Source organism: Erpetoichthys calabaricus, chromosome 13, assembly GCF_900747795.2.
Source record: "Erpetoichthys calabaricus chromosome 13, fErpCal1.3, whole genome shotgun sequence".
Taxonomy (NCBI): Eukaryota; Metazoa; Chordata; class Cladistia; order Polypteriformes; family Polypteridae; genus Erpetoichthys; species Erpetoichthys calabaricus.
The window spans coordinates 47,844,859-47,871,253 of NC_041406.2; the positions used below are offsets into that span (position 1 = coordinate 47,844,859).

The following is a 26,395-nucleotide window of genomic DNA, read 5'->3' on the forward strand; positions in this document are numbered from 1 at the left end:
TAAGTTTACATTACTTATCTCTTCCCTCCACTAATAATCAAATATATTTATTTTATATAAAGCATAGATATCATCTAAAATGGAGGGCTGCAAACATTTTGGACCAGAGTCAGATCAGTACTTCTGTAGCCAAGCATCAAAATAACCACTAGGTAGCTGCTGTTTGAGGGAGTAAAAGTCGGGCTGTCTTACACTTACACTGTACTCCTTTAATGTTACATAGTATTAAACTTGTGTTATGATTGCCACTTTGCTTATTTTGTTTAAGTGGTATAAACAGCACATCTCATGCTCAAGCTTAATGTCAAATAGCAGTATTAAAAAGCAAATGAACACATCTTTTAAAAGAGAAGATTGAGAGCTAAAACAACTAATAGATAGATATTATATGTAGCAAACAACACATAGAAATACATTATCATTTCATATTTCAAAACAATATATGTGAAAGGTTCCAAGAGTTTGAAAATGTTTTATGCCCTATGCGTGTTGATTATTGATCTTTTAATTTGGTGACTCTGAACTCGCCTGGTGTGAGTGTGTGTGGCAATAAGCATGAGTGTTCCCTGCAATGAAATGGAATCTCATTAAGATTTTGCTTCTGCCTTGCACTGAGTGTTCCTGGCATAGGTTTTTGCTCTCTACAACTCTGAACTGGATTATGAAATTGGCTGGACTGAATGTTGAATTCAGAAAAGTGTTTACTTAAAGCTAAATTTACACATCATTTACAATAATCATATATCAAAGCAAGAAAGAATTATATTTACAAGAAAGAATTTTGGGAAGTGTTTAGCATCACTCTCACACATTCATGCATAGGAGGCAGTCAAAGGGCTTAACTGAGGGTAAGATGTCGTGTCAGGGGTTGATGAACTGTACTAATGTCATCAGAAGGGAAACCCAGCTAAACCGAAAGCAACTTCCGCATCCCTGTCCAGACCATGCCCTTATACTGACCTTACTTCCGCCACTCCTATCACGGACCTGCCTCTTCCTGCCCACCGCTTATAAAAGCCAAGCACCTCTCCTCTCTAGTTTAGTTCTGTTTGGACTCAGTCCATAGTGATTGCTCTATTGAACTTTGATTTTGCTGCATTATTTCACAATATATGGTGTGAATCCCCAAACCTTTTCCTGTTTGTCTTTCCTTTATCAGACATATAAACACATGAAAGTATACGTACTATACAGGAAAACGTGGGGTGTGATGCAGAGATATTAAAATGATTAAAAAAAAATTAAAATTAATGATATTAAAAAATTAAAGGATCTTAATAGCATTAAAGCAAACTGAAAGTGTGCATCTTACTTTTAAACTAAATATGATAAAAATCAAGAACATTCAGCCATTATTCTTATATTATATACCTAAGCAATTATTGCTCTTCTGATGCCCCCACAACACTTTATTTAACTAGTAAATTAACAATTAAAAGAGCAACAAAAGTGAGGGACAAATACCAAAGTAGCCATCTTCAATATTACTTAATCTACAGATTACTGAAAGCCCTCCACCTACCATGTGTACTGTAATTACATACAGTTAGGTCCATAAATATTTGGACAGAGACAACTTTTTCTAATTTTGGTTCTGTACATTACCACAATGAATTTTAAATGAAACAACTCAGATGTAGTTGAAGTGCAGACTTTCAGCTTTAATTCAGTGGGGTGAACAAAACGATTGCATAAAAATGTAAGGCAACTAAAGCATTTTTTTAAACACAATCCCTTCATTTCAGGGGTTCAAAAGTAATTGGACAATTGACTCAAAGGCTATTTCATGGGCAGGTGTGGGCAAGTCCGTTGTTATGTCATTATCAATTAAGCAGATAAAAGGCCTGGTGTTGATTTGAGGTGTGGTGCTTGCATGTGGAAGATTTTGCTGTGAACAGACAACATGTGGTCAAAGGAGCTCTCCATGCAGGTGAAAAAAGCCATCCTTAAGCTGCGAAAACAGAAAAAACACATCCGAGAAATTGCTACAATATTACGAGTGTCAAAATCTACAGTTTGGTACATCCTGAGAAAGAAAGCAAGCACTGGTGAACTCAGCAACGCAAAAAGACCTGGACGTCCATGGAAGACAACAGTGGTGGATGATCACAGAATCATTTCCATGGTGAAGAGAAACCCCGTCACAACAGCCAACCAAGTGAACAACACTCTCCGGGGGGTAGGCGTATCGATATCCAAGTCTACCATAAAGAGAAGACTGCATGAAAGTAAATACAGAAGGTGCACTGCAAGGTGCAAGCCACTCATAAGCCTCAAGAATAGAAAGGCTAAATTGGACTTTGCTAAAGAACATCTAAAAATGCCAGCACAGTTCTGGAAAAACATTCTTTGGACAGATGAAACCAAGATCAACCTCTACCAGAATGATGGCAAGAAAAAAGTATGGAGAAAGCGTGGAACAGCTCATTATCCAAAGCATACCACATCATCTGTAAAACACGGTGGAGGCAGTGTGATGGCTTGGGCGTGCATGGCTGCCAGTGGCACTGGGACACTATTGTTTATTGATGATGTGACACAGGACAGAAGCAGCCGAATGAATTCTGAGGTGTTCAGAGACATACTGTCTGCTCAAATCCAGCTAAATGCAGTCAAATTGATTGAGTGGCATTTCATGATACAGATGGACAGTGACCCAAAACATACAGCCAAAGCAACCCAGGAGTTTATTAAAGCAAAGAAGTGGAAAATTCTTGAATGGCCAAGTCAGTCACCTGATCTTAACCCAATTAAGCATGCATTTCACTTGTTGAAGACTAAACTGCAGACAGAAAGGCCCACAAACAAACATCAACTGAAAGCCACTGCAGTAAAGGCCTGGCAGTGCATTAAAAAGGAGGAAACCCAGCAACTAGTGATGTCCATGAGTTCAAGACTTCAGGCTGTCATTGCCAGCAAAGGGTTTTCAACCAAGTATTAGAAATGAACATTTTATTTCCAGTTATTTAATTTGTCCAATAACTTCTGAGCCCCTGAAATGAAGGGATTATGTTAAAAAAATGCTTTAGTTGCCTCAAATTTTTATGCAATCGTTTTGTTCACCCCACTGAATTAAAGCTGAAAGTCTGCACTTCAACTGAATCTGAGTTGTTTCATTTAAAATTCATTGTGGTAATGTACAGAACCAAAATTAGAAAAAAGTTGTCTCTGTCCAAATATTTATGGACCTAACTGTAACTATCTAGATGCAAAAAAGAGATATATTATTGTTCCACAACAACAGCACACAGTTGGCACATATAAGTATTCTTAAAACATATTTGAGAAACATTTGGACAGTAAACAGAATGCAAAAGCACATGAAATGAGGTGTTACATTGTTTCACTTAACTAATTTTAGGCTGGGGTTTTTCCAGAAAGTCAGTAATGTGGCAGATCATTAGTCTCTTACTCAAGCATCTATGTAATACTTATACTTTTACTTTAAAGATGGTTTAATAAAGTATATTGATGCATGCTCAATAATCCAGGTAAGGAAATTCTAGAAAGTTGATTCAGTTCATCTGGACATAGTTCTTTTCCAGGGAGATATGTTACATCACTCATCCAAGTGACTTCCTCAGTCTCAGTTGACTGCAGGTTTCTCCAACCTTATAAACAGTACCTTTGCATAATGACCGAAACTAGCACCATTGACTGACAATGGGCTGTGTGATCAATGATACGCTTATTAAATATATATTAATAAATATTATAATATTTATATATTATATAATATATATTAAATATGATATATTTAATAAAGTACTGAGGCAATATATAAGATCAATTTTTTCTGTGTCTGTATCCTTTAAAGAAACATTTTCATCAGAATAACATCCTTTTAACTTATCAGATGGTTGATCTTAGTTCTACTATTTGGCATGAATGTAAAGATTTATTTGTAAAACAAGTGATTCTTAATTTAAGTAATGTTTTCTAATCTTAGTGTTGCTGCATCATCATCCTGGATTACAATGCAATGCCTGGTCATTTTTCCATATGGAGTATGAAAGGGGCTGTGTGGCATTTTCTTAAGGTTATTCTAGTTTTTGTTCCACATTCCAAAAGACATTATTGTTCAGCTGATGTCACATTACATGACAACTAGTTGTAGATCTCATCACCTGAGCATCTCATATTGCAGGGCTGGGTATGTCAGATTGGATGACTTTCTCACAACTTTCCAGCACACAGTTACATTTCCAAAGCATTATGAGCTCCTTTTCTGACAGCCAATAATACCCTGCCACGAGTTTCTTTTGTATTTTTCAGATCCAAAACACCTGTATTCCTTGTAAGTGTATTATATGAATGGTGCTTTCAGGTTAGTGCTAAATGGTTGTTATTTTTCATAAACACACAAACCTGCCCCTTTGACTTACAGTCGAAATGAGTTACAGACTGATTTAACTGAGTTGCTGGGCATATCAAACTACACAACTAGAGATTGTGGGAGCAAGCCACAACTGCCTGTTTAAGATTATGTAAACTAGGTCTGTGACTACAAATTGCTGGAAAATTCATGTAATGTGACATGTCTTTAAGGTTCACTTTTAACTGATAAAGGCAAAGTCTCAGTACATGATTTTTCCAGCGATTTTACATTGTAGAATCTGTGTGCACAGCCTTGGACAAGTGAAAAGTACAGGATTTAATTGACACAATCAGCCCTTACCCCAAATTGAGCCCAATTAAAGAAGAAGCATAACAAAGAGCACAGACAGGTGCTAGACAGGTTTAAGAAGTTAAAATATACCTCCTAACTCCTTTTATGCAAGACCAATTTGTTGTTAACTTCCATAGTCACCCATCTCTGACTATGTTTTCCCTTTCCTTTTATTTGAGGACTGGAAATCCAACTAGTATATATTGTCACATGTGTGCACCTATGGACCATCTTACCTTCTCTGTTAAGGTAAGTACTATCACTCCTGGATGAGAGGGGGAGCTGTTGCCAATGCTGTCTTCTCTTTCCTCCACTTCAATTCTGACAAAAAGACTAATCACAAGGTCTAGCCCCACCTACAGCTCCTGAGTTGGCCACGCCCTTTCTGCCCTAGACGCTATATAAAATTAGCCGCCAACAGAAGGACAGCATACATTTCAAGAGAGACTTAAATGGAAAGATGACTGACACAGTCTATTTTGGTTGAGCCCGTGGCATTGTTTTTATTTAATTTTATGAATATATTAAAAGGGGTGATCTGGATAGTAGCCCTATAGTCACTTTTTTTTTTTTAAAACAAAATAATTATTTCTGGGGCTGCTTTAACCATAACAATGTTATTATTATTAACAACTTACCTGGCTGATGCTTTTATCCAAAGCGACTTTGAAAATTTGAGATACAATTGCCTACATTTCATTTGTTTTTTCAATTGGAGCATAGGAAGGTAAAGTGACTTGATCATGGTCACATAGTGTCAGTGGTAGGATTTGAATCCACAGCCTCACGGATTGAGGTCCAAAGCCTTAACAATTATGCCACACTGCCTGTTGCAGGAAGCTAAACCTTAATCTAGCAGTACTGGGCACAAGGCAGCAACCAACCTTTATTTGGGCACACCTGCACTCACTCACACCTAAACAGTTCAGAGGTACTGAGCAGCCTAACAAACTTGTCTGTGGGAAATGGAAAGAAACGTGGAATACTTGGAGAATATTTATGGAGACACAGGGAAATGTTCATTTAATAGTACACTCCTGATCATACGTATGCTCACTTATATACTGAATAATTTAGGGTCACCAGTTAACCTGACTTCATAACTTTAGTCTTTCAGAGAAAATGTGAATTCATACACATTATTTCTCCATTAAAAGTACCCTAGTGTAATTAATGTCTTTCTATCATAAACAAAAAGTGCAAATAAAAAGATCTGATGATCACACACATGTGCAAATATTTTCACCTAGAATATAAACTTGATTTTGCAAATGTTTTATGAAAATCAAACAAATGAAGCATACTTTTGTTGAATATGCTGCTTCATTTTAAAAGTAATTAAAGACAGGGTCGGATTAGAGTAAATTGATAGTTATTACCATTCAGTTTATAGTATTTAGCTTTAAAGAAAGGCACTATAACACACTCCTAAAAGAAAAAATAAAATATTGTAAAATTTCATATTATTATGATTGTTCTTTTAAAACTGGAAAACATGCTACAACATCCAAGAGAACTAGGAGGTGTAAAAACTGTAATATTCTAGCTCAACAATGACTCTAAACATAAAGCCAAAGGCACACGTAAAGGCTTAAGATCAGAAAAAGTTAATGTTTTGATGTATCCCAGACCACAGAGGTAGAGGAAGTAAATGGGAGAAGGAATCCATTTTTTCTGTTTAATTCATATGGATCTGTTGGAGTTTGCTTAACAATTTTTGTGTTAGAAAAAAATTCTCCAGTTTTACTGCCAAAGCCTAAAGATTTCCAGGTTATGTTATTTGATAATGCTAAAGTGGCCCTGTATGAATGAGTTAGGACATGTGAGTATCCTGATTCCAAGATTGATTCTGTTTCCTCGAGACCCTGAATGGGAATAAGCAGGTCAGAAAATGAATGGATGAATGAATAGATGGGCAAGTATTAAAAATATTTCAATTACCTACTCTAAAAAAATGTCAGATACATTTTCAGAAAATATTACTATCATAAGATACCAGCAAACCTTTGCATGTTACAGTGTCTGAGAATGGAGATTAATAAAAAGATTATCTAAAATGCACAAAATTGTAAGTGTTTCATTGGTAAGACTTGTTATTTTCTTAAAGCTCTGAATAATATTTTCTGTACCATGTGGAAATACCTCAACTATTTTATGTGCATGGCCACTTACCATCATCATCCATAATCAAAAAATAAATGTTCCCTTTTAACTAAAGATGCCTTTTAAGTATTACTGTTTTTCCTATATTACCCTTATTTTGCAATAATGGATAATGGATACTGCAGTAAAAAACTGTAGTTTTTTAAAACTTTTATTAATATGTTTGTTTAAGAAAGGAACCACGAGTACATGATAGTTAACATGCAAATACCCAGTTTCTAGTTAAAGCTCAGAATGAATTAGTAGCCCATACTTGAAAAGCCTCAGGCAGTCTGTTGTCCATCAATAGGCACATGGAACCCTATTAGGTGGATAAGTGATTTATTAACTGAGAGTATTACATTTCATAGAAAGGATCACATGAATGCACCTATTAGCCAATTCATTTTAATGAATAACCTTTAAAGCTCTGTCAAGTAATTGAATAATGTTCCAAAGAATAAGAAATCCCTTGTGAATTTCACTTATTTCATATTGTCTATAAAATATAATTAGCTTTTCTTTCTGCCAAGAACAGCTACTCTCAACCATTAACCTGCAAACTCAACAGACTTAACAACATGGAATAACAATTACAGAAGGAAGCAAAAGAGAAAAAATAGCTAGCTTCATCAGACCACGAAATGCAGTCACATTTTCCATAATATACACTCAATATAGAAATGTACTGCTTGCATGTAATAACTTAGCAGATTCTTAGAGTTACAAAATATGATTTAAAACAGATCATTTATATCATTTTTGCACCTTTACAACTATTCCAATAAATATATTCTTTTGTTATTAACTCCATTTTGCAGCCATTATCTGAGGATATGAGGGTGGCAGGGAAGAAGCAAACCGATGAGTTAAAAAGTGAATAAAAAGATTAAGGGTAGCTTTTTTAACCCACATGATTCATTTTATATCAGCAATCACTGATACTATTAGCATCTTGAACAAACCTACCTGGTACAATAATGGAAACATCCAAAACTATAAATGTATTACAGAGAAAGACTGAAAGCATGTTGGTGACTCTACAAATGGGAAACACTGCTTTTACACAAAAACATGGTTGCAGGAATTCAGCAGTTTGAAAAAATTCCTTTCCTGTCTTATAGACATTAAAAAGTTACATGCTGTTGCACGGATATTGATCTGTTTTAAAAACTTGCACTGTTGTAACCCACAGAATGCTCACTCCAACAAGATAATTCTACACACTAGAACACATGTAACACAGTTAATTCCAAAACGTTATCACTGTGTCTCCAGCTCAGTTTTGGAATATATTTTCAAAAACTCTGAGTTAACAATATGCACATATTATATCACACTTCCAAGCTTGGCCATCAGTTTTGTATTAATCAAGGTATATTCTGTAGTGCAGTACAAACATTTACTACAAATGAAGAAACAAATGAGTTTACCTGTCATCAGCTATTTGTGTAAGCAGAGGTTCCAGCCACCCCCTGGGACATTCGCAGTGGGAATCCATAAATACTAGCACATCTCCTGATGCTCGTGCTGCTCCCAGCAGACGGCCGCCAATAACTCCAACCCTTTTGTTGCTCCTGATCAGTTTGACACGTTCTAGTCTGGAAATGTACTCACTCAAAGTAGTCTTGAGATAAGCTATTAAAGGAAAAAAAGAATGGCAGGAATTTCATACAATATATGAACAGCTCTGATAAAAAAAACAAATATCAGTGTATGGTAAATTTTTGGCATTATCCCTTTCAATTTATATTGTACAGTTACTACAATACAGTGTAGCATTTTACATTCAATTTCTAAGCTAAAAATACAATACACTGAATAAAATGTTACCTCTACATAAAATGTTACCATTTCACAGTTGATGTGGACAACAGTGTGGTGTAAATGTCTGTGATCTGAATCACAATGTTTCTTTTCACAAATTAAACTGAATTCAGATCAATCTGAAGTGATAACATTTGATTTGTTTCAAAAACTATTGATTCATACTCCTAGGTTAGGAGCATGCGCTGATAGTGCGTTGCCACACCCACCACACGCCGTACCACCAGGATTGGGACCAGAGTCCTAGATACCCTGAGAATCCAAGTAAAATATGTAAGTATAAAACTGCAAAGAAAAAACATTCATTAACATGAAAAGAGACAGCTTGCAGTGCTTTGCACTTACAATACCTGCAATACCTACAGAACTGCCTGTGCGATGTGTTTCTTCAGTTTAAAAAAATGGTAAAAACTCTTTGAATGACTTTCCTTGATTCCTCAGTACTTCTTGTAGTTTGTATGTTGGTGTCATTGTCAAAATGAAAGTTTGCTCACTGTATAAGAATCTATACTGCTAATAAAACTTGACAAGAGTAACTATGTTAAATCAAACTATGCATGTAATTTGCTGACAATCCATCCATCCATCTTCTAAACACACTTATCCAAAGTAGAGTCATGGGGAAGCTCACAATCCACTTTCATATACTGCAATACCTACTCCGACTTTAATTTATTTCTATTTCATATATGGACAAAAAAATATGCACAACAGAAAAAACAAGTTATTTCTCGAGTCTAAAGAAAGTAATGCCTATATGTATCTTTACTCCAGTGCTGAAATGACAGCATTGTGTAATTTTAAGCATTCTCCATCTGGAAATTCCCACTCGGTTAAATGAAACTGTTTTACACAGTTCTCCATACGGATATTAACATTTGAAATCCACTGTACTGTACAGTACCTACTGTATAGTTTTAAATATTTCAGCATTTAAAACATTCAGTACTGTTTATTTAAACAGATTTCCTTTAGTTACAAGAAGACTCTGAACAGCAACCTAGATAACCTGTGAATTAGAGAGGTATTATGTGAAATTTTAGGTTATACTTATAGAATTATATATAGATTTAACTTGCATTTATATGCAAATTTTAAAGTTTTATATTTTATTACATTTTTACATATTGCAAGACTATACATTTTGATGAAGTGCATATTTTTAAGTACCTGGAGACAAGAAAAAGACTACAAAAAAGACATAAGATTATTTTAGATAACCAATAGTTTTTTAGAAATTTCTAATAACAGACAAACACAGGAACAAAAAAATAGACAAAAATTAAATACATTGTTTATTGGATTAATTTTTGTAAACGATATTTAAGAAAGGAAATATAATAAAAGAAAATAAAACATCCTGTTGCTGTCTTTACTATTGTTTTCACATCTGACTGCATCCAAAATGTCATCTAGTCTTTGGGCATTTTTTCTGCAAAACAAAGCAGCTGGACACATAAATAACCCAAAACATGGCAAAAGTACCTGATCTAACAAATATCATCATTATTTTATCTAACTGTTGACTCTTCTTAAGTATTTTGGCTTCAGTCAGAGCACTTATTTTTATCATTATTCTTTAGTTTAGACAGACACCAGTGATAAACTGTGATAAATTACTAAAAAGAAATATGCTATTCAAGCTGTTATTTAAAAATAAGTACTGTCAGTGGCTTGGCTTCTTGTGCAAATATAGTCCTATGAATTCAAACATAATATTAACATAATAATTTTTTATGTTGAAAGATAATACAGGCTAAGCATAAACTTACTTACTTTGTGTTATTGTGGTTATTTTGTCACTATTACTGCTTTGCAATGCTATTGTAAATGGAACAACTTTTCCGCAGTGCATTTTCTAGCACTGAACCTAGTCCACCCATGGAGGCAACTCTCCCTGCTGGCTGCAGAGTACACCTACGTGCACTACATAATTCCAAAACAGAATTTTAATCTCAGAAACATTAACTGAAATAATTTACTACATTTGGGCTGGAAAAATGTAACTTCCACTGTCTTATAAACCCAGCTGAACATAACGCTGAAAGATAATTTATTTAATTGTTTTCTGTGCCAATTATTCAAAGTACAGTAATTGAGAACATTTACATGCTAGTCAGAGTGTCACAACTGGCATGTCATAGAGATTCAAGATTCTGGCTTTGATTCCCATGCCTGGCCTTTTGGCTAAGTGGAGTTTGCACATTCTCACCACAACTACACAGGCTTTCTCTCAATGGCTGCTCTAGTTTTCCTTGTAAATACTCAAAGATGACACATGTTAAATTGATTGGCTATTCCAAAATGGCCCAGTGTAGGGATGTGTGTCTAAGTAGGCCCTGCAATGGATTGGCTCCCTGTTTAGGGATGTTTTCTGCCTTGCACCTACTGCTAATGAAATAGGCTTCAGCCACTGATGTCCCTCAACTGAATGAAGAGGACTGAGAGTGCTATATAGTAGGTTACATAATGTAATATCTTATTAGGTGTTTTTTTTCTTTCCTATTGTTATTTGATACTATGAGGTCTGTCCAAAAAGACTCTGAGTTCTAAACTAGGGTACCAACAAGCCAACATAGCAGACTCGTGATAGTGATGGTGTGTAGCAGTGACTTTGATGTTTAAAATCCCTATTTGTTCAATCACACCATTTCAAACAGTCATTGAGTACATACAGTGGAGTGAACATTTGAGCTTTTTGTGGAAGCTGAAATATAAAGGATCTTGAAGAGCAATGTGTTTCCATGAAACTCTGTATGATACTGGCAAAAAAATTTTACCAAGACTTTTCAGATGTTGCAGCAAGCTTGGAACAATGTGGTACTGATATTTCAAATCAGATAGACTATTTGATTCAAATTGGGCAGATGATCCCAAAACTGGTCAGTGACCAGGAGAGAAACAGTGTGCTTTGATTCTTCAGAATCATTGACTAATTGTCTGTGAAGCTGCTGAAGAAGTGGGCATCAGTAAAAGTCTGTGTCACATAATGTTGAGTAAAAACTGCAGATGCATTGTGTTGCAGCACAATTTATGTCTCATCTCTTGATAGATGAGCAAAAGTGAACCATGTCACAGTCAGTTAGGACTTGTTAGATCATTCAAATACTTATGGAAACTTTCTGAAACATATCATAATACAGTAAGTGATGGAATGTGGGTTTACGGCCCATGCAGACTTTTTTTTTTGTTCCCGAAGTTGAAATTCTTCCTGAAATGTCGTCAATTTCAAATGATATAAAATTTGTCATAGGACTATTGCAACATTCCCCAAAACAAGTTCCAGGACGCATTCCAGAAATGGAAAAACTATTGGGAGCAGTGTATAAATAAAGGAGAGGTAGACATTGATAAAGACAAATTTGATTAGGTTGTTAGGTTCATATTAATAAATGATTTTTTAAATGGTTGATTACATTTTGGACAGACCTCATATGTTGTCACAAAAGGGCTTTGTCCTTGTTTTTACGTTCTATTGGAAAACCCATGAACTTTATGTAATGATCACAATATATCTGGGTTGCTGAAGCCAGGATTTGATGTGACAGGAAAGTTAATTTTAAAATTAACCAGCACAAAGCTATTAGCCTGGCAGAATGACTGTCAGCACAAGTACAGGTATTTGTGGGGTGGGGATCTTAGGTCTACAAATAGAATGAATATGCCATCACAGACCCTGAGAGCAGGTGTGAGGGCTTCTAAATGCCCGTCTCTGGAATGGTTACAAAAAAAATGTCGGAAAACCCTGACTTTAACTTGTCTTTCTGGTTATGTGTGCCAAAAACTAGCAGAGGACTTTGAGCTTTGGTGGTGGCGGAGCATATCAAGGCAGTTTGGCTATTTAACAAAAGGGAAACAAACGTGTTTTGCTGTATGAATTCTTCAGGGTGGGGGAAGGAAGCCACTGTCTTAAGAATTGAAAGCAATCCCTGTGCTTCTGTTATGCAAGCACTGCATCAGTTTACAGTGATAACTGTGATCCTGCCCATTTCACTACCTTTACATTGTATTGGTTACAGTACTTGAATGCCTTTTTGTCCATGTCAGTTCTAAGAGACACAAGGATGTCCTACTGAAGGAATACTTTTTCTATATATTATATGTCACCAGGCAGTCAATACCTTGCTGGCTGAGGTCATCCACTAGAATTACTTCTTGTAGAAGACTCTTTGGTACTGTTTCCAAGATGCTGTATACTGTCCTCAGAAGGGTTGACAGAGCCTCGTTGTGAAAACAAATGATGATACTAGTAGTAGGTAACTTTGAAATGTCATGATTAACAGGACACCTGTGAAGGAGAGATGAAATTGACAGTTAAAATAAAAATCCACAATAGTACTGTTCTGTTGTTTATTTCATTCAATAATTTTACATAAAAAAATCACCTTAAAAATAGAAATGAATAGTATAGATTTTGTTAAATGTTTCAAATGAGCTAGCTGCAGCTACAAGTATACAGAAGAATCAACTCATTAGAGGAATAAGTCTGGTTTGGTCTTCACAGATGGAAGTAACATTTTTTAGCTTAAATATGTCCATCGAGAGTGTGCATACCTATGGCTGCCATAAGCCATAAAGTGTGAATGCACTGAGTATGTCTGAGAAGAACAGACAAAAATAAGAGGATTAACTAGTGATGTAGATTTCTCTCTCAATTACGCTACCAGACAACATCTGCAGAGATTATTTTTCTCTCTTGTAAAAAGAATGCCATTAACATCTTAAGACCAATCTACAGTCACTTCCAGACTTCTCATTAATGAATCACTGATTGCTAGACACTATGCTTCCCAAAAATGGCAGGTTGACTCCTTGATTGCAAATTGTAATCCTCTGTGACTGTTTATATTAGATTATCACTTTGTTTTCTTAGCAGATGTTATATTTGGCATTTGTAGCAGCCGCTACAATAAATATTTCATATAATTAAACCAGTTGGGCATTTCACCATTCCCTTTGAGTATAATACTGTAGAGAAGAATGGGAACCTCTGGAGTGCATTTGTTGTGAATAGCTAGCATTTTTGGAAAACAGTAGTTTTTTTGCAGAATCACAAGACAAAGAGTAAGGCTAATATTCAAGGCAGTGCCCATTAGGGCAAATACAAGGATTTTTCGTATATCACATAAGTACCCTGCAGAATGACAACTCTTATTTCTATAAGCACAATATACCATAACTTGGTCTTTTGTTTTTTATTTGGAGTGGTGGCTCTGAGGCTAGGGATTTGCACTGACAATCGGAAGGTTGCCGGTTCGAATCCCGTAAATGCCAAAGGAGACTCTGCTCTGTTGGGCCCTGCAGCAAGGCCCTTAACCTGCAATTGCTGAGCGCTTTGAGTAGTGAGAAAAGCGCTATATAAATGCAAAGAATTATTATTTGTTTTTTCAATTGGCCAATTCATGTTTTATTCATTGTGCTCTTGTTGTAAAATATAAAATTTAATACTGCATAATCAAGTATTCCAAGTTTTGGCATTTGTTCAAAACGGGTTTGACAGTTTAGATTACCACTATTAGTTCTAAATATTTATACATTTTCATACAAGGGCATCTAAGGATCATCTTTCAGACTCTGCCAAGGTAGGCAGTACCATTCCAGGATGAAAGGGGGCGCTGGCGCTAACAGTATTGTCTTTTTCTCCCTCCATAGTGCTGAAAAGATGCCCAATAAGGGTAGCTAAGCCCCTCCCACACTGTCATATGAAGCCATGAAATATGAAATAATTTGTACTAACTGCAAAAAACATAAGTTTGTAGTGTTCATAGGGTGGATATTTTGACATATACAGAGCACAATGAATTTCTTATTTACATGTACTAATCAACAAATGTTTTCTTCTCCTTTTTATCCTTTTCACTTTAAGGCAATCATCTTCACGTTAAGACAATATAATAATTAAAACTAATTAATGAACCTCCCTGGAATAAAATGGGGATGCTTATGAAAAATGTAGATGACATTAGACAGATATATACTTAAAACAAATTGTGACTGATAAAAATGCCACGTCATTGGTGGATGAAGACAGTGAACAGCTTCTCAAGAATCAAAGTAAAAAAATCCTTGCATCAATTAGCTAACAGCCAGCCAGACATCCTGAATGGTGCCTTCCCTCCTTTGTAGCACTACTTACATTAGGTTCCATGTGGTTTACATTCTTTCTGTCCTTGATCTGCATGTTTCACAACAGAACAATTTGAATACAACAGGTCCGATGGAATGCTGACAGTCTTGTTTAGAACAGGAGGTTTTATTTTTTAAACATTACCACCCAATTGGAAACTTTTTCTTTATATTCTAGAAATGTGGTACATTGAAAAAATGCAAAAGAACAGCACTAAAACGCCTGTCACCAGGAATTACTTTCTCATTTTTCAGCATAGCACCAAAGGCAATCAACATGCTTCTTTAACAGGCTTCTAAACAGGCTACTGTAAATTTCCATTAAGACTAACAGCCTGACAATCCCTGTAACATCAAGTACACTTTCAAAAGAGGCATGTGCCCTGTTGCTTTCAATTTGATTCAACCATATTCCACTGTAACATCAAAGAAAAAATACAACCAAACTGCAACTTATTGTATCAGGACAGCGCTCACGCACTAAAGATACTTTTTCAAACACACAGAAATACAGTATTTAAGTTCTACTATCTTCTGATCTTATAAACACAAAGAAATCTCTGATTTTTTTTTAAATAGGATATCACTCTAATACTGAAAACTATAAACTAATTACATTAATATACATATTACCAACCATCCATATATTTACTGAACATGCATAACAGAATTTGGGGATGCAAAGTGCTAGAGTCATTCCTGAAGCATATGTCATAAACCAGGGCTATTGATTACAAATTCAGTTGGCCCAGATTTTCAAACCAAGAAATTTAGCTGGGCCAGACATTTTCAGCAGCCTTTAAGCAGATGGGAATAGCAAATTTTAAGCCAACACAAATGAATGTATTGAAAAGCAAGTAATATTTATTCATTGTTTCCCTTTTAAATGTGGTCGCATCTGACACAAGCACATCAAAAAGCTATAACTCAGTGTTTCCCAAACTCGGTCCTGGTGAACCCCTGTGGCTGCAGGTTTTTGTTCCAACCGGATTCCTAATCAGTGACAACACCTGATAGCACTGATCTCATTTAATTAGCTTGTTTTTTTTTTTCTTTTATTCGACATTCAGAAAAGCATAGCAGCATGATTTTTACATTTATAAGACATTTAGAAATATTTCTGATTTTGCTATAGATTTAAATGCTTACCTCTCTTTTGTTGATTTCATTATACTTTGCCCTTTCTCTGTGCAGTTTTCCCCCCTTTGTTGTATCTTATTAATGACAATTAAAAACGAGCAGAGCAGACACCCAGGCAAACAACACTAAATAATCAAAGGCTGCAAGTACTTTAGCAACCGACCCACTAATGAGTAAATAATGGATTAATTAAACAATTAGAAGACCTAGAAAAGTAGAATGAAAATCAAGATGAAAATACTGTTAAAAAGAAAAAAAAATACATTATTCCTATATAACTGCTTGGTACATTTTAATTTTTTTTTTTTTTTAGCAAACTTTTCTAATTTCTATATTGTTCCCTAAGCATAGAACTTGGGAAATATCAGTTCACTTAATTAGCCCAGGAGTTCAATTAAAAACAGAAGCTGGTTGGAACAAAAACCTGCAGCCACAGGGGTTCACCAGGACCGAGTTTGTGAAACACTACTGTAACTGAACAGAATTGAGCTCATAGCAATACTTTTTTTCCAGCATGCGATTGGAGGGCCAACCAATCGTATGAAGAGAAGTGTGGAGACAGTGCTTCTTAGTAACAAGGCTCTCACTGGAGTAACAATTAGATTAATTTGCGAAAACCCACATCCACACTCACTTGATGAAACTGGAATACAACTAAGACTCAGCACACAGTTGAGTATAGAATCATTTAATATGTAGTTGATGCCATGAGCAGCTGTCATGGCTGAGGTGCGTATCATCATAAAAAAAAAAAACTCACTGTATCATAGACTACTACCACAACTTCTACACACACAACAACATGCGACGGAGTGTTGCATTCATGGTCTGTACTACTATAGGAATTTATGCAGGAATTTGTTTTTCTTGGTTTTTCTCTGCGTTTCTGGACCATGGGCTGGGCCACTTGGGCTTCCTTTTGATTATGAACTATCCCTGGACATGACAAAAGATTATCACAAGATATATGCATTCCCAGATATTGGTCCAATTTAGAATTACCAATTTTCCACACATAGACAGACAGACAGATACTGTAGATAGATAGATAGATAGATAGATAGATAGATAGATAGATAGATAGATAGATAGATAGATAGATAGATAGATAGATAGATAGAACTTTATTTGTCCCCAGTGGGAAATTTGACACTTCTCTGAAAAACAGCAACCAGTACTTTTGTGTTAAGCAACAGTCAGCATGGGTTTGAATCCCATTTTGCTATACTGCCAGTGTTCCTTCAGCTAGCAATAAATGTGTCTGATAATTACAGGGTGTACACTGCTGTAAGCCTGTGTTGTCAAAACCTTCAAAAGCAGTCTCATTAGCATTGAACTTGATAATCACCATCCTGTAAAATAAACACTCTTATACTCTTTGAAACATATTCTTTAAATATTTGCCAAAGCATAAAAGAAAAAAATGTACAGTAGAATGTGGTAAGCTAATTAGAACTTTACAACCAACAGCAACCTATGCCAAGAAATGAACAAAACAAAAAAAAAATGAAATGCATAAAAATTCAAATAAATAAAAAATATATGCTGGGAAGCACAGTGGTGCAGTCCGGACTGTCTGTAGCATTTCTGCTGCTCTAGGCAAAGCTGCAAATGGCGTGCTACTACTGCCTTTGCTTTGAGTGGAAAATCATCACTGCCAGAACTGGAGACACAAGAGAGAAGCCAGGACTGAAGAGACGAAATACAGACAGTTTGAACAGAACAGTGAATTTAGAATTTGAGAATGTCAAGTGGGATGTTTGATTTCTTAAAGCAACACCTGTTTACAAGACCATCTGAGAAGAATACTTGCTTGAAAGGTGACATTTGCGAAAACACATTAACAGTTTACAGACTCAATTTGTTTATTTGTTTTTTTTTTTTACATTTAAAGGTTATTCTAAGAAACAGAAAATCTGCTTCTATCACAATTTTGCTTTGTATCTCTCTAGTTAAATCACCAGTCTCCCACGTATCTTACAGAGATGGTGACAGTTTTATTTAAAATCTTGCCAAAGTAGCTCCATACCTGTATATATTTCATTTAAGTTACTGAAATTAACTGACAAGCTTAGTATAGTGACAAATTTCAAAGAAATTGAAGTATACTGATTAGCCTTAAACATTTACCCAGGATTCCTAATTAATAAATAATGTAAATAATTAAATATATACCCAATCAATGCACCACCTCAGAGATTTCTTCCAATAAAAGAAGACATTGAAGAACTACTTTACCAATACTACTGTGACAATAATGAACATCCGTGAAAAATGTGTTGCTGAAAAATGGAGAATGATATTTTCCACGTTTTAACACAAGTTTTAATGTTAACCAATTTAGGAGATGATTACAGTTTAAAATAATCAGTCTTTAGCTACACATTCAAGGGCTGCAGTCCTGTTGCTGCTTTGATTTGTTTAATTTTATTTTGCTATGTTTGTGTGACCTATGTTATGCCAGTTTGAGGATTATTATTGTTATTTACTTATCTTGTAACCTATGATATTTGTCCCCCATCAAACATCATAGGTTTATTGGGAATATTGGGACAGTTGCCTAGTTCACCTAAACGGCAGAGCCAGCCCTGGGTGCAGTAATTACTACTGCCATCACAGGTATCCAATGTTATTAGCTTAACTCCTGAACCCAATAATTATTCATGTGAAGCTCACACGTTTCCACTATATCTCCATTTGTTTTATTTTCTAAAGTACTGTATGTATATGTTGCAAAGACATGAAAAACAATGTCAGCTATCATATATGATGATCTAGAGAAGTCACATCTGAATGCCTATGAGTAATCTTACTAGAGTTTCTTTCTGTCCTTCTGTCCCTACCAGAACGTTAACATACTCTTCTTATAGTGAGAATCTCTTGGAAATGCTTTATATTCAGAACATATATAGCACTTGCTCCCTTGCAAAGGCAAACAGCATTACTAAAGACCTCAGATATCCTACGCAGCATTTTTTCTCACTCATCCATTCTTACAAATGGTAAAAGGCCTTTGGCGTTTAAACAAGTAAGTTTAGGGACAGTTTCTTCTAATAGGCTGTACAGTTAATTATAAGAGCATATATTGTAACATAACAGTGTATACATAATACTTGCAGGCACAGAGAGAACATGCAAACCCCACATAAACAATACCCAAGCACAGGATTTGAACCCAGGATACTGTGCCTATGGGGCCAGAGTGCTAAGATTGCATCCTTCACCCTCATTAATATTATCAGTTACTCTTCCCCCATGAACACATACTCCTCTCTACTCCACTAAAGCTGTTTAGGTGTAAGAAACACATTTATAATGAAAGTGATTCACTGTGCAAAAAGTTTAAATTGCATATATTAGAAGTCCTCAATTATTGCAGACGTCTTGATTTGTCCAGCAGCTATTTCATTATGTTATGTAAGTTTCCTTAGTGCCCAAAACCAAAGTTAACACTTAAAACAGGGATATACAAAAATAAATAGTAAAGTATTGATGCATTCAAAAGTTAAGCAGTTTTGGCATTCTTAATTAACTGATGACAACATTAATGTATGTCTTTCAGATTCTGAACAACTTTTGGTGTACTGCTCAAAGGCTGAATTTGACCTTTTCCAATTTTAAGTTTAATACAACCTCGATTTCACATTGTGTTGTTATGTGTGAGTTAGGAAGTTATAGCAATGGATTGTTCAGCAGTAGTGACCAACTAGTTATTAACCGAATAAATGCTGTTAGTAGTATGTAGGGGATTACTGTGAATCCAGCAATGTCTGATAATAAGACTATTTCTCCCAATAAGGTCTAAGAATGAGATATTCCCAAAATGTATAACCCAACAAGGCAGGTGCCTGTCAAATACTCTCTCAATTAGGATCTTAACGCAGGTGCATTTTGGATAGTATGATTTAAGAAAGATTTAAAATTTTCAGTTTCAGGATGTGTTTTGCATAGACTGAAGAGGATTTGAATCCTTGCCTTGTCAAAGTTCTTGTCCAAATGGGTGTTTCCCGGTTATGCTGGTTTTGCATCACACCTCAAAGAAGTGTGTATTAGGTTAACTAGCAACTCTAAATTGGCTTGATACGTGAGTGAATGTGCACTGTGATTGTTTGGCACCCTTTCCAGGGTGATTTCCACTTTGCTTTCAAAGCCCATCCTTATTCTGAGCTAGATGAAGGAATTTCAGTAAAGAGATGAATAAAAATGATACAGAATTTATATAAATATCCATGACAACAGACAATGAAAAATCATATGCTGTGAGGGCAATGTCTTGCAGCAAAATTCCAGGCTGCTAACAAAAAAGAATACTTTTTCACTCATAAACAACAACTTTGACCTTCCAGACATCGCACAAAATCACCCTTGATGGAAATGCCACTTACAGAATACACAAAATAGATGATTAAAAGAAATGAGTCACAAAATATAAAAATAATGATTAAAAAATAGCTGTACATATTGGATTGGCATCCATAACAAGCAATGAATTTTAGGATTCAAATTTGTAGTTAATATAGATCATGTAAATGTAAAATCCCAACACCATGCAATACATATGCCATACCAAAAGGCAACCATGCATATGTGTGGGATGCACCCCAAATTATAATGAGAAAACAAAAACTGAATTGAATGTAACACAATTCATTATGACCTGTTCCAAAGTAACAATGACATTACTGCCCTCAGAGACCTAAGTCTAACAAGTCACTTTAGCCGGACTCCTTTAGATGTACTGGATAAGAACTTGCATCTTACACTATGCTGAGAGGGTGGTCAGTGCAAGGACCCAGGTTAATGTGGGGGTGGTATGACTTTGGGCATTGCTCCCATCAGTTAATTCACTAAACCAGCTCTTCATTAAAGCACTATATGCTGATTACTGTATCAAGGAAAGAGACAAATAATTGCAAACTTGCTGACAACAGATTTTTTGCAGATATTACAAAATACTTACAGTATTGTCATACAAATGTGTTGTTCAAAATATTACAGTGGCTTGAGGTCTCAAAAGTCTGGATCTAATTTATAAAACTTGGTTAATATATAATGGCAGTATATGGGTTTCTTAAAACATTTTCACTTCCTAGTCTTATTATTTTACAAATTCTAACAGAATTTAAAGTATTAAATGATAAAATCTGATGCTGTATATCTATCATTTTCCGTGACTTCACCCTACCATTATCATACCATTGTGCCTACTCAGGTATCTTTTATTCTTAAAGAACTTACTGTTTTTATATACTTGTACTACTTCCTTTTAGCATGCCTTTTTGACTGAAGGCTGTGAGCAATACTCTCAGAGTATTCATCCTTTTTCGCAATGATGTGTGTGGTGTTTGAAATGATATTTACCACCTGATTATTCTGCAATCTTCAGGGAGAATTAAACATTTATCTGAAGTATGGTAGAGACACATGAATGTGGATATTTGGGTGCAACCCTATGTCTGAAATTGATAAGAGTAATTAATTGTTGTTGGGTGACTGTTCACACATATGTTTGCTTCTAATCATTCCTAGAAATAGAGATCAAGGGCCAAATATTAATTTTGCAACTGAGGGCCTGATCCAGTCTAATCTGGAAGTGTTCTGGATTCTAGCATACAGATTATCATTTGATAGTAAGATAACTCAAATGACTAAGTAGAAAACCGACAAACCAAGTAGATCTAAATAAGTACTGGATGAGTCATGGAAATACCTGCACTGTAAATACTGCTATTTTGGCCAAGTTCAATTTTCACTTCAGGGGAGGTCTGGGACATTGACTTTAAATGGCACCCTTCAAAATATTGCCACAGTAGAAGGGACTGCAGCGAGTGGTGGCCAAAACAGAAGCTGTGAATTTAAAGAAAGATGTCTTCCATTCAATGTAAGTAATAAGATCTACAGTTTGGCTGAGAGCTACCTTCAGTTCAAGAAGGCAGCAGCTGTGGCGTGGACTGGAACAAAGATGACGTATGACAAGAGTTTTGGGAGCCCTCAAAGAGGTTTCACTCAGTGAATTAGATTATTCCCAGCAGTAATACGGAAAAAAGAGCTTGACTGGGTGGGCATATTATTATTCCTCAGCATCAGTTGCAGTGTTTATTCAGATAATAAAATTCAGGAATAATGTGTATTACACAATGCTCCTAAAACAATAATCCTAGCCTTTGTTTTCAAACACATTATTGAAGGGTCATGGAAGTTAACCAATTCAACGCAAATGTTTAACGTGTCTTCAGAACGTTTCTGAAAAATGAACATCAGAGCACCTTGTGTGTGATTCTTTATCCGTATGGGATTCCAAGTCCACTGCTATGTGTATTTTGGTATATATATTTGTGCAGCAAGAGTTGTGTCCAGATTCTTTGCATTAGATGAAATCTATGTAAGTTGGAAGCAGAATTCTGCCAAGGATCTGTTTTTTCCTCTTCTAGTGTTGATATTTATAGACAGGATAAAAAACACCCAGCCAGAACTATAAAAGAGTTAAGCTGCTGTGAGTTCTTGTTCACCATCAAAATGGATTACAGATCCAAAATGGATAATCAGTATAGATTATTGTACTAGCAGCAGTACTCGTGTGTATTGTACCATTTAGTGGTGGAGGTAAAAGCAAGAGATAAGTCCACAGATAAAACTCTCAACATACAGGGCAATCTACATCTATACTTATGGTTTATACCATGAGCTTCCTTCTCAGGATTGAATGGCTCATTTTTTCCATGGAGTGAGAAGCTCAACAATCCAGAGGTGGTCCTTTTAGCTACTGCTGCCTTCGGACAGCAAAAGCTGTTTGAGATGAGATGAGAATTTATTAATACCATTAAGAAGACAAGCAAATGCAAAACCAGGACTGCCAGAAGAGATCATATCTCTTTCAAATAGGCTAGGAATGCCTTGGGGTGGATGACCGGACTGACTTGCTAAACCTTGTAGTACCATAGGCCTTACTATGACTATAGCACCTGGAAGAAGAGAATGAGAACAGGAGGGGATTGAAGCTATCCAGACTGGGGCACTGAGTTAAGCTTTATTGGTTCAAATGTAACAACTAAAACTTCATTCAATATAAAGCCAATAATTTACAAGGAATAGAAAACAGAGAATGAATGATGCCGTGGGAACACATAACATTTCACTTAAATTGTAAATTTACATTATTAATTTTAAAGAAAGAACAGAATAAATGTGACACACTTAACTTGATTATGATAAGATTATGTATATCTTATTTAATAAAAGGTTAAACACACATCCATAAATATCCATAAATATTTGGACAGAGACAACATTTTTCTAATTTTGGTTCTGTATTTTACCACAATTAGTTTTAAATGAAACAACTCAGATGCAGTTGAAGTGCAGACTTTCAGCTTTAATTCAGTGGGGTGAACAAAACAATTGCATAAAAATGTGAGGCAACTAAAGCATTTTTTAACACAATCCCTTCATTTCAGGGGCTCAAAAGTATTCGGACAATTGACTCAAAGGCTATTTCATGGGCAGGTGTGGGAAAGTCCGTCATTATGTCATTATCAATTAAGCAGATTAAAGCCCTGGAGTTGATTTGAGGTGTGGTGCTTGCATGTGGAAGATTTTGCTGTGAACAGACAATATACGGTCAAAGGAGCTCTCCATCCAGGTGAAAGAAGCCATCCTTAAGCTGCGAAAAGAAGAAAAAACCCATCCGAGAAACTGCTACAATATTACGAGTGGCAAAATCTACAGTTTGGTACATCCTGAGAAAGAAAGCAAGCACTGGTGAACTCAGCAACGCAAAAAGACCTGGACGTCCACGGTTTCCGTGGTGAAGAGAAACCCCTTCACAACAGCCAACCAAGTGAACAACACTCTCCAGGGGGTAGGCGTATCAATATCCAAGTCTACCATAAAGAGAAGACTGCATGAAAGTAAATACAGAGGGTGCACTGCAAGGTGCAAGCCACTCATAAACCTCAAGAATAGAAAGGCTAGATTGGACTTTGCTAAAGAACATCTAAAAAAGCCAGCACAGTTCTGGAAAAACATTCTTTGGACAGATGAAACCAAGATCAACCTCTACCAGAATGATGGCAAGAAAAAAGTATGGAGAAGGCGTGGAACAGCTCATTATCCAAAGCATACCACATCATCTGTAAAACACGGTGGAGGCAGTGTGATGACTTGGGCGTGCATGGCTGCCAGTGGCACTGGGACACTAGTGTTTATTGATGATGTGACGCAGGACAGAAGCAGCCGAATGAATTCTGAGGTGTTGAGAGACATACTGTCTGCTCAAATCCAGCTAAATGCAGTCAAATTGATTGGGCGGCGTTTCATGATACAGATGGACAATGACCCAAAACATACAGCCAAAGCAACCCAGGAGCTTACTAAAGCAAAGAAGTGGAAAATTCTTGAATGGCCAAGTCAGTCACCTGATCTTAACCCAATTGAGCATGCATTTCATTTGTTGAAGACTAAACTTCAGACAGAAAGGCCCACAAACAAACAGCAACTGAAAGCCGCTGCAGTAAAGGCCTGGCAGAGCATTAAAAAGGAGGAAACCCAGCATCTGGTGATGTCCATGAGTTCAAGACTTCAGGCTGTCATTGCCAGCAAAGGGTTTTCAACCAAGTATTAGAAATGAACATTTTATTTCCAATTATTTAATCTGTCCAATTACTTTTGAGCCCCTGAAATGAAGGGATACCTAACTGTAAATTGAGAAAAGGAATGTGTGTAAAGGAAACTAAAACAGCAAAAGAAGGGCAAAAAAATTAAAATATTAAATAATAGTGCAAAACAGACTTTCAAATTATCACTTCTCTTTCGATAATCTTCTTGAATTGTAATACAGTGGAACCTCGAGATACGATCACCTCTGTATACGAGAAATTCAAAATACGAGGAAAGTATGAGCGAAAAATTCAGATCTAAATGCGAGCATTGGCTCGTGTAACGAGCCACGAGCCAGGCTGTGGGTATAGCTCGCGGCTTAGCGAGGGGGCGTGGTAGCAGTTGCGAGCCGCGATCTGCGGTGTCTGCGTTTCTCACTTAAGTGCACAGGTGGGAAACTGCCCACATCCATGATTGTTCCTGTGGCTGATGGGCTGCAGCTGCCATGTCCTCCCCGCATATATAGAGAAGCGCGAGCCGGTTAAGAAAGAGAGAGAGAGAGAGAGAGAAGAAGGAAAAAAAAAAAAAAAAAAGGCAGGCAGCCAGGCAGGCAGCAGGAGGTCGGTGTGGGAGAGCGAACGAGTGCAGGCTCGCATGTAGCTGAACAGTGAGCTGAACAGGCGAGCCAAACAGCTGAAGCAGGACGGTGTAGAGAAGGTCAGCTGCATTAAGAGTGTCTCGCCTGTTGCAGAGCCCGCAGGTGAGACGCTAACAGAGAAGAAGCACCGGGGATTGTCATCTGTTTTTTAAAGACTGCATCCTTTTGACGTTTTAACCTCGTGTTAAAGGATTGTTATTCTTGTGTATTTTAAACCTCCACTTCACAACTGTTTTAAGGATTATTTATTTAAAGATTTATTGAATGCTCTACTACACTTTGGACACCTGTTTTGATTCTTTTAATAATCAGTTATATTATTTACCAGTGTTATTTATTAAAGGTAGACTACAGTATATATAATTTATCAGTGTTATTTGTTAGGAAAATTGATTTTTATGTTAATATATTTGGGGTGCGGAACGGATTAACTGAATTTCAATTATTTTCAATGGGGAAGTTTGTTCTAGATACGAGAAATTCGCTATACAAGCTCAGTGCTGGAACGAATTAAACTCGTATCTAGAGGTTCCACTGTATTTTAATATAGAGTATAGCCTCTCTAGATTGTATTCAGGTCTTCAGAAAACAATTCAGAAAGATAACAGGCTAACTGAAGAAAAACAGAATGTGTTGTTTATTTTTTTGTCTGAAGCTTATATCATTTAATCTGTAGTGATTATCTAAAAGCTTTATTTTAAATGATTAAATATTTTAAATGATTAAATGTTTACTGTTGCAAATGTGGCAACATACACCTGATTCATAAAGTACAATATTTTGCTAGTAACACTGAACACTGTACTTAATATAATATTTCCTAGTACATTTTACAATTTTCTAAATTAATATTTTTATATAGCTCTTTAATAAGAAAATGGCTCCATGCTTGCAGTTTTCTTTAATGGATTATTCTATTACATATTTCCTCTCCTCTAAACATTTTGACTTTTTTGTTTAGTTTTTCTTATTTTTTTTTAATTTTTTAAAATTTTTTTTAGTGTGCTGTGTTGATTTAAATTCAAAATCCACCCTTTTCCCTTTTACTTTTGAAAAATATAATTAGTGTCCCATTCCCTGTCATTTCTTTGCCCCTTGTACTACATGAATAGGATCCAGATCATAAAAATTGAAAATGGATTAAGCAGGTTCAAAAATGTAAGTGGATGGATGGAGAAAACATGTAACTACAGACTTGCATGTGGTGCTGCCTGAATAAGTGCTGTATCCCCATAACC

The 26,395-nt window shown here is 35.9% G+C and overlaps 1 protein-coding gene across 1 annotated transcript in view; it reads right to left on the reverse strand.

Annotated features, from left to right (window-relative positions):
• LOC114664193 (polypeptide N-acetylgalactosaminyltransferase 15-like) overlaps positions 1-26,395 on the reverse strand; it is a 60,070-nt gene that overhangs the window by 30,146 nt on the left and 3,529 nt on the right. The window contains exons 2-3 of the mRNA XM_028818207.2: positions 12,760-12,926; positions 8,245-8,449 (exon numbers count right to left, since the gene is read on the reverse strand). Coding sequence (XP_028674040.1) covers positions 8,245-8,449; positions 12,760-12,926 — 372 coding nt within the window. The remainder of the gene's footprint in view (positions 1-8,244; positions 8,450-12,759; positions 12,927-26,395) is intronic.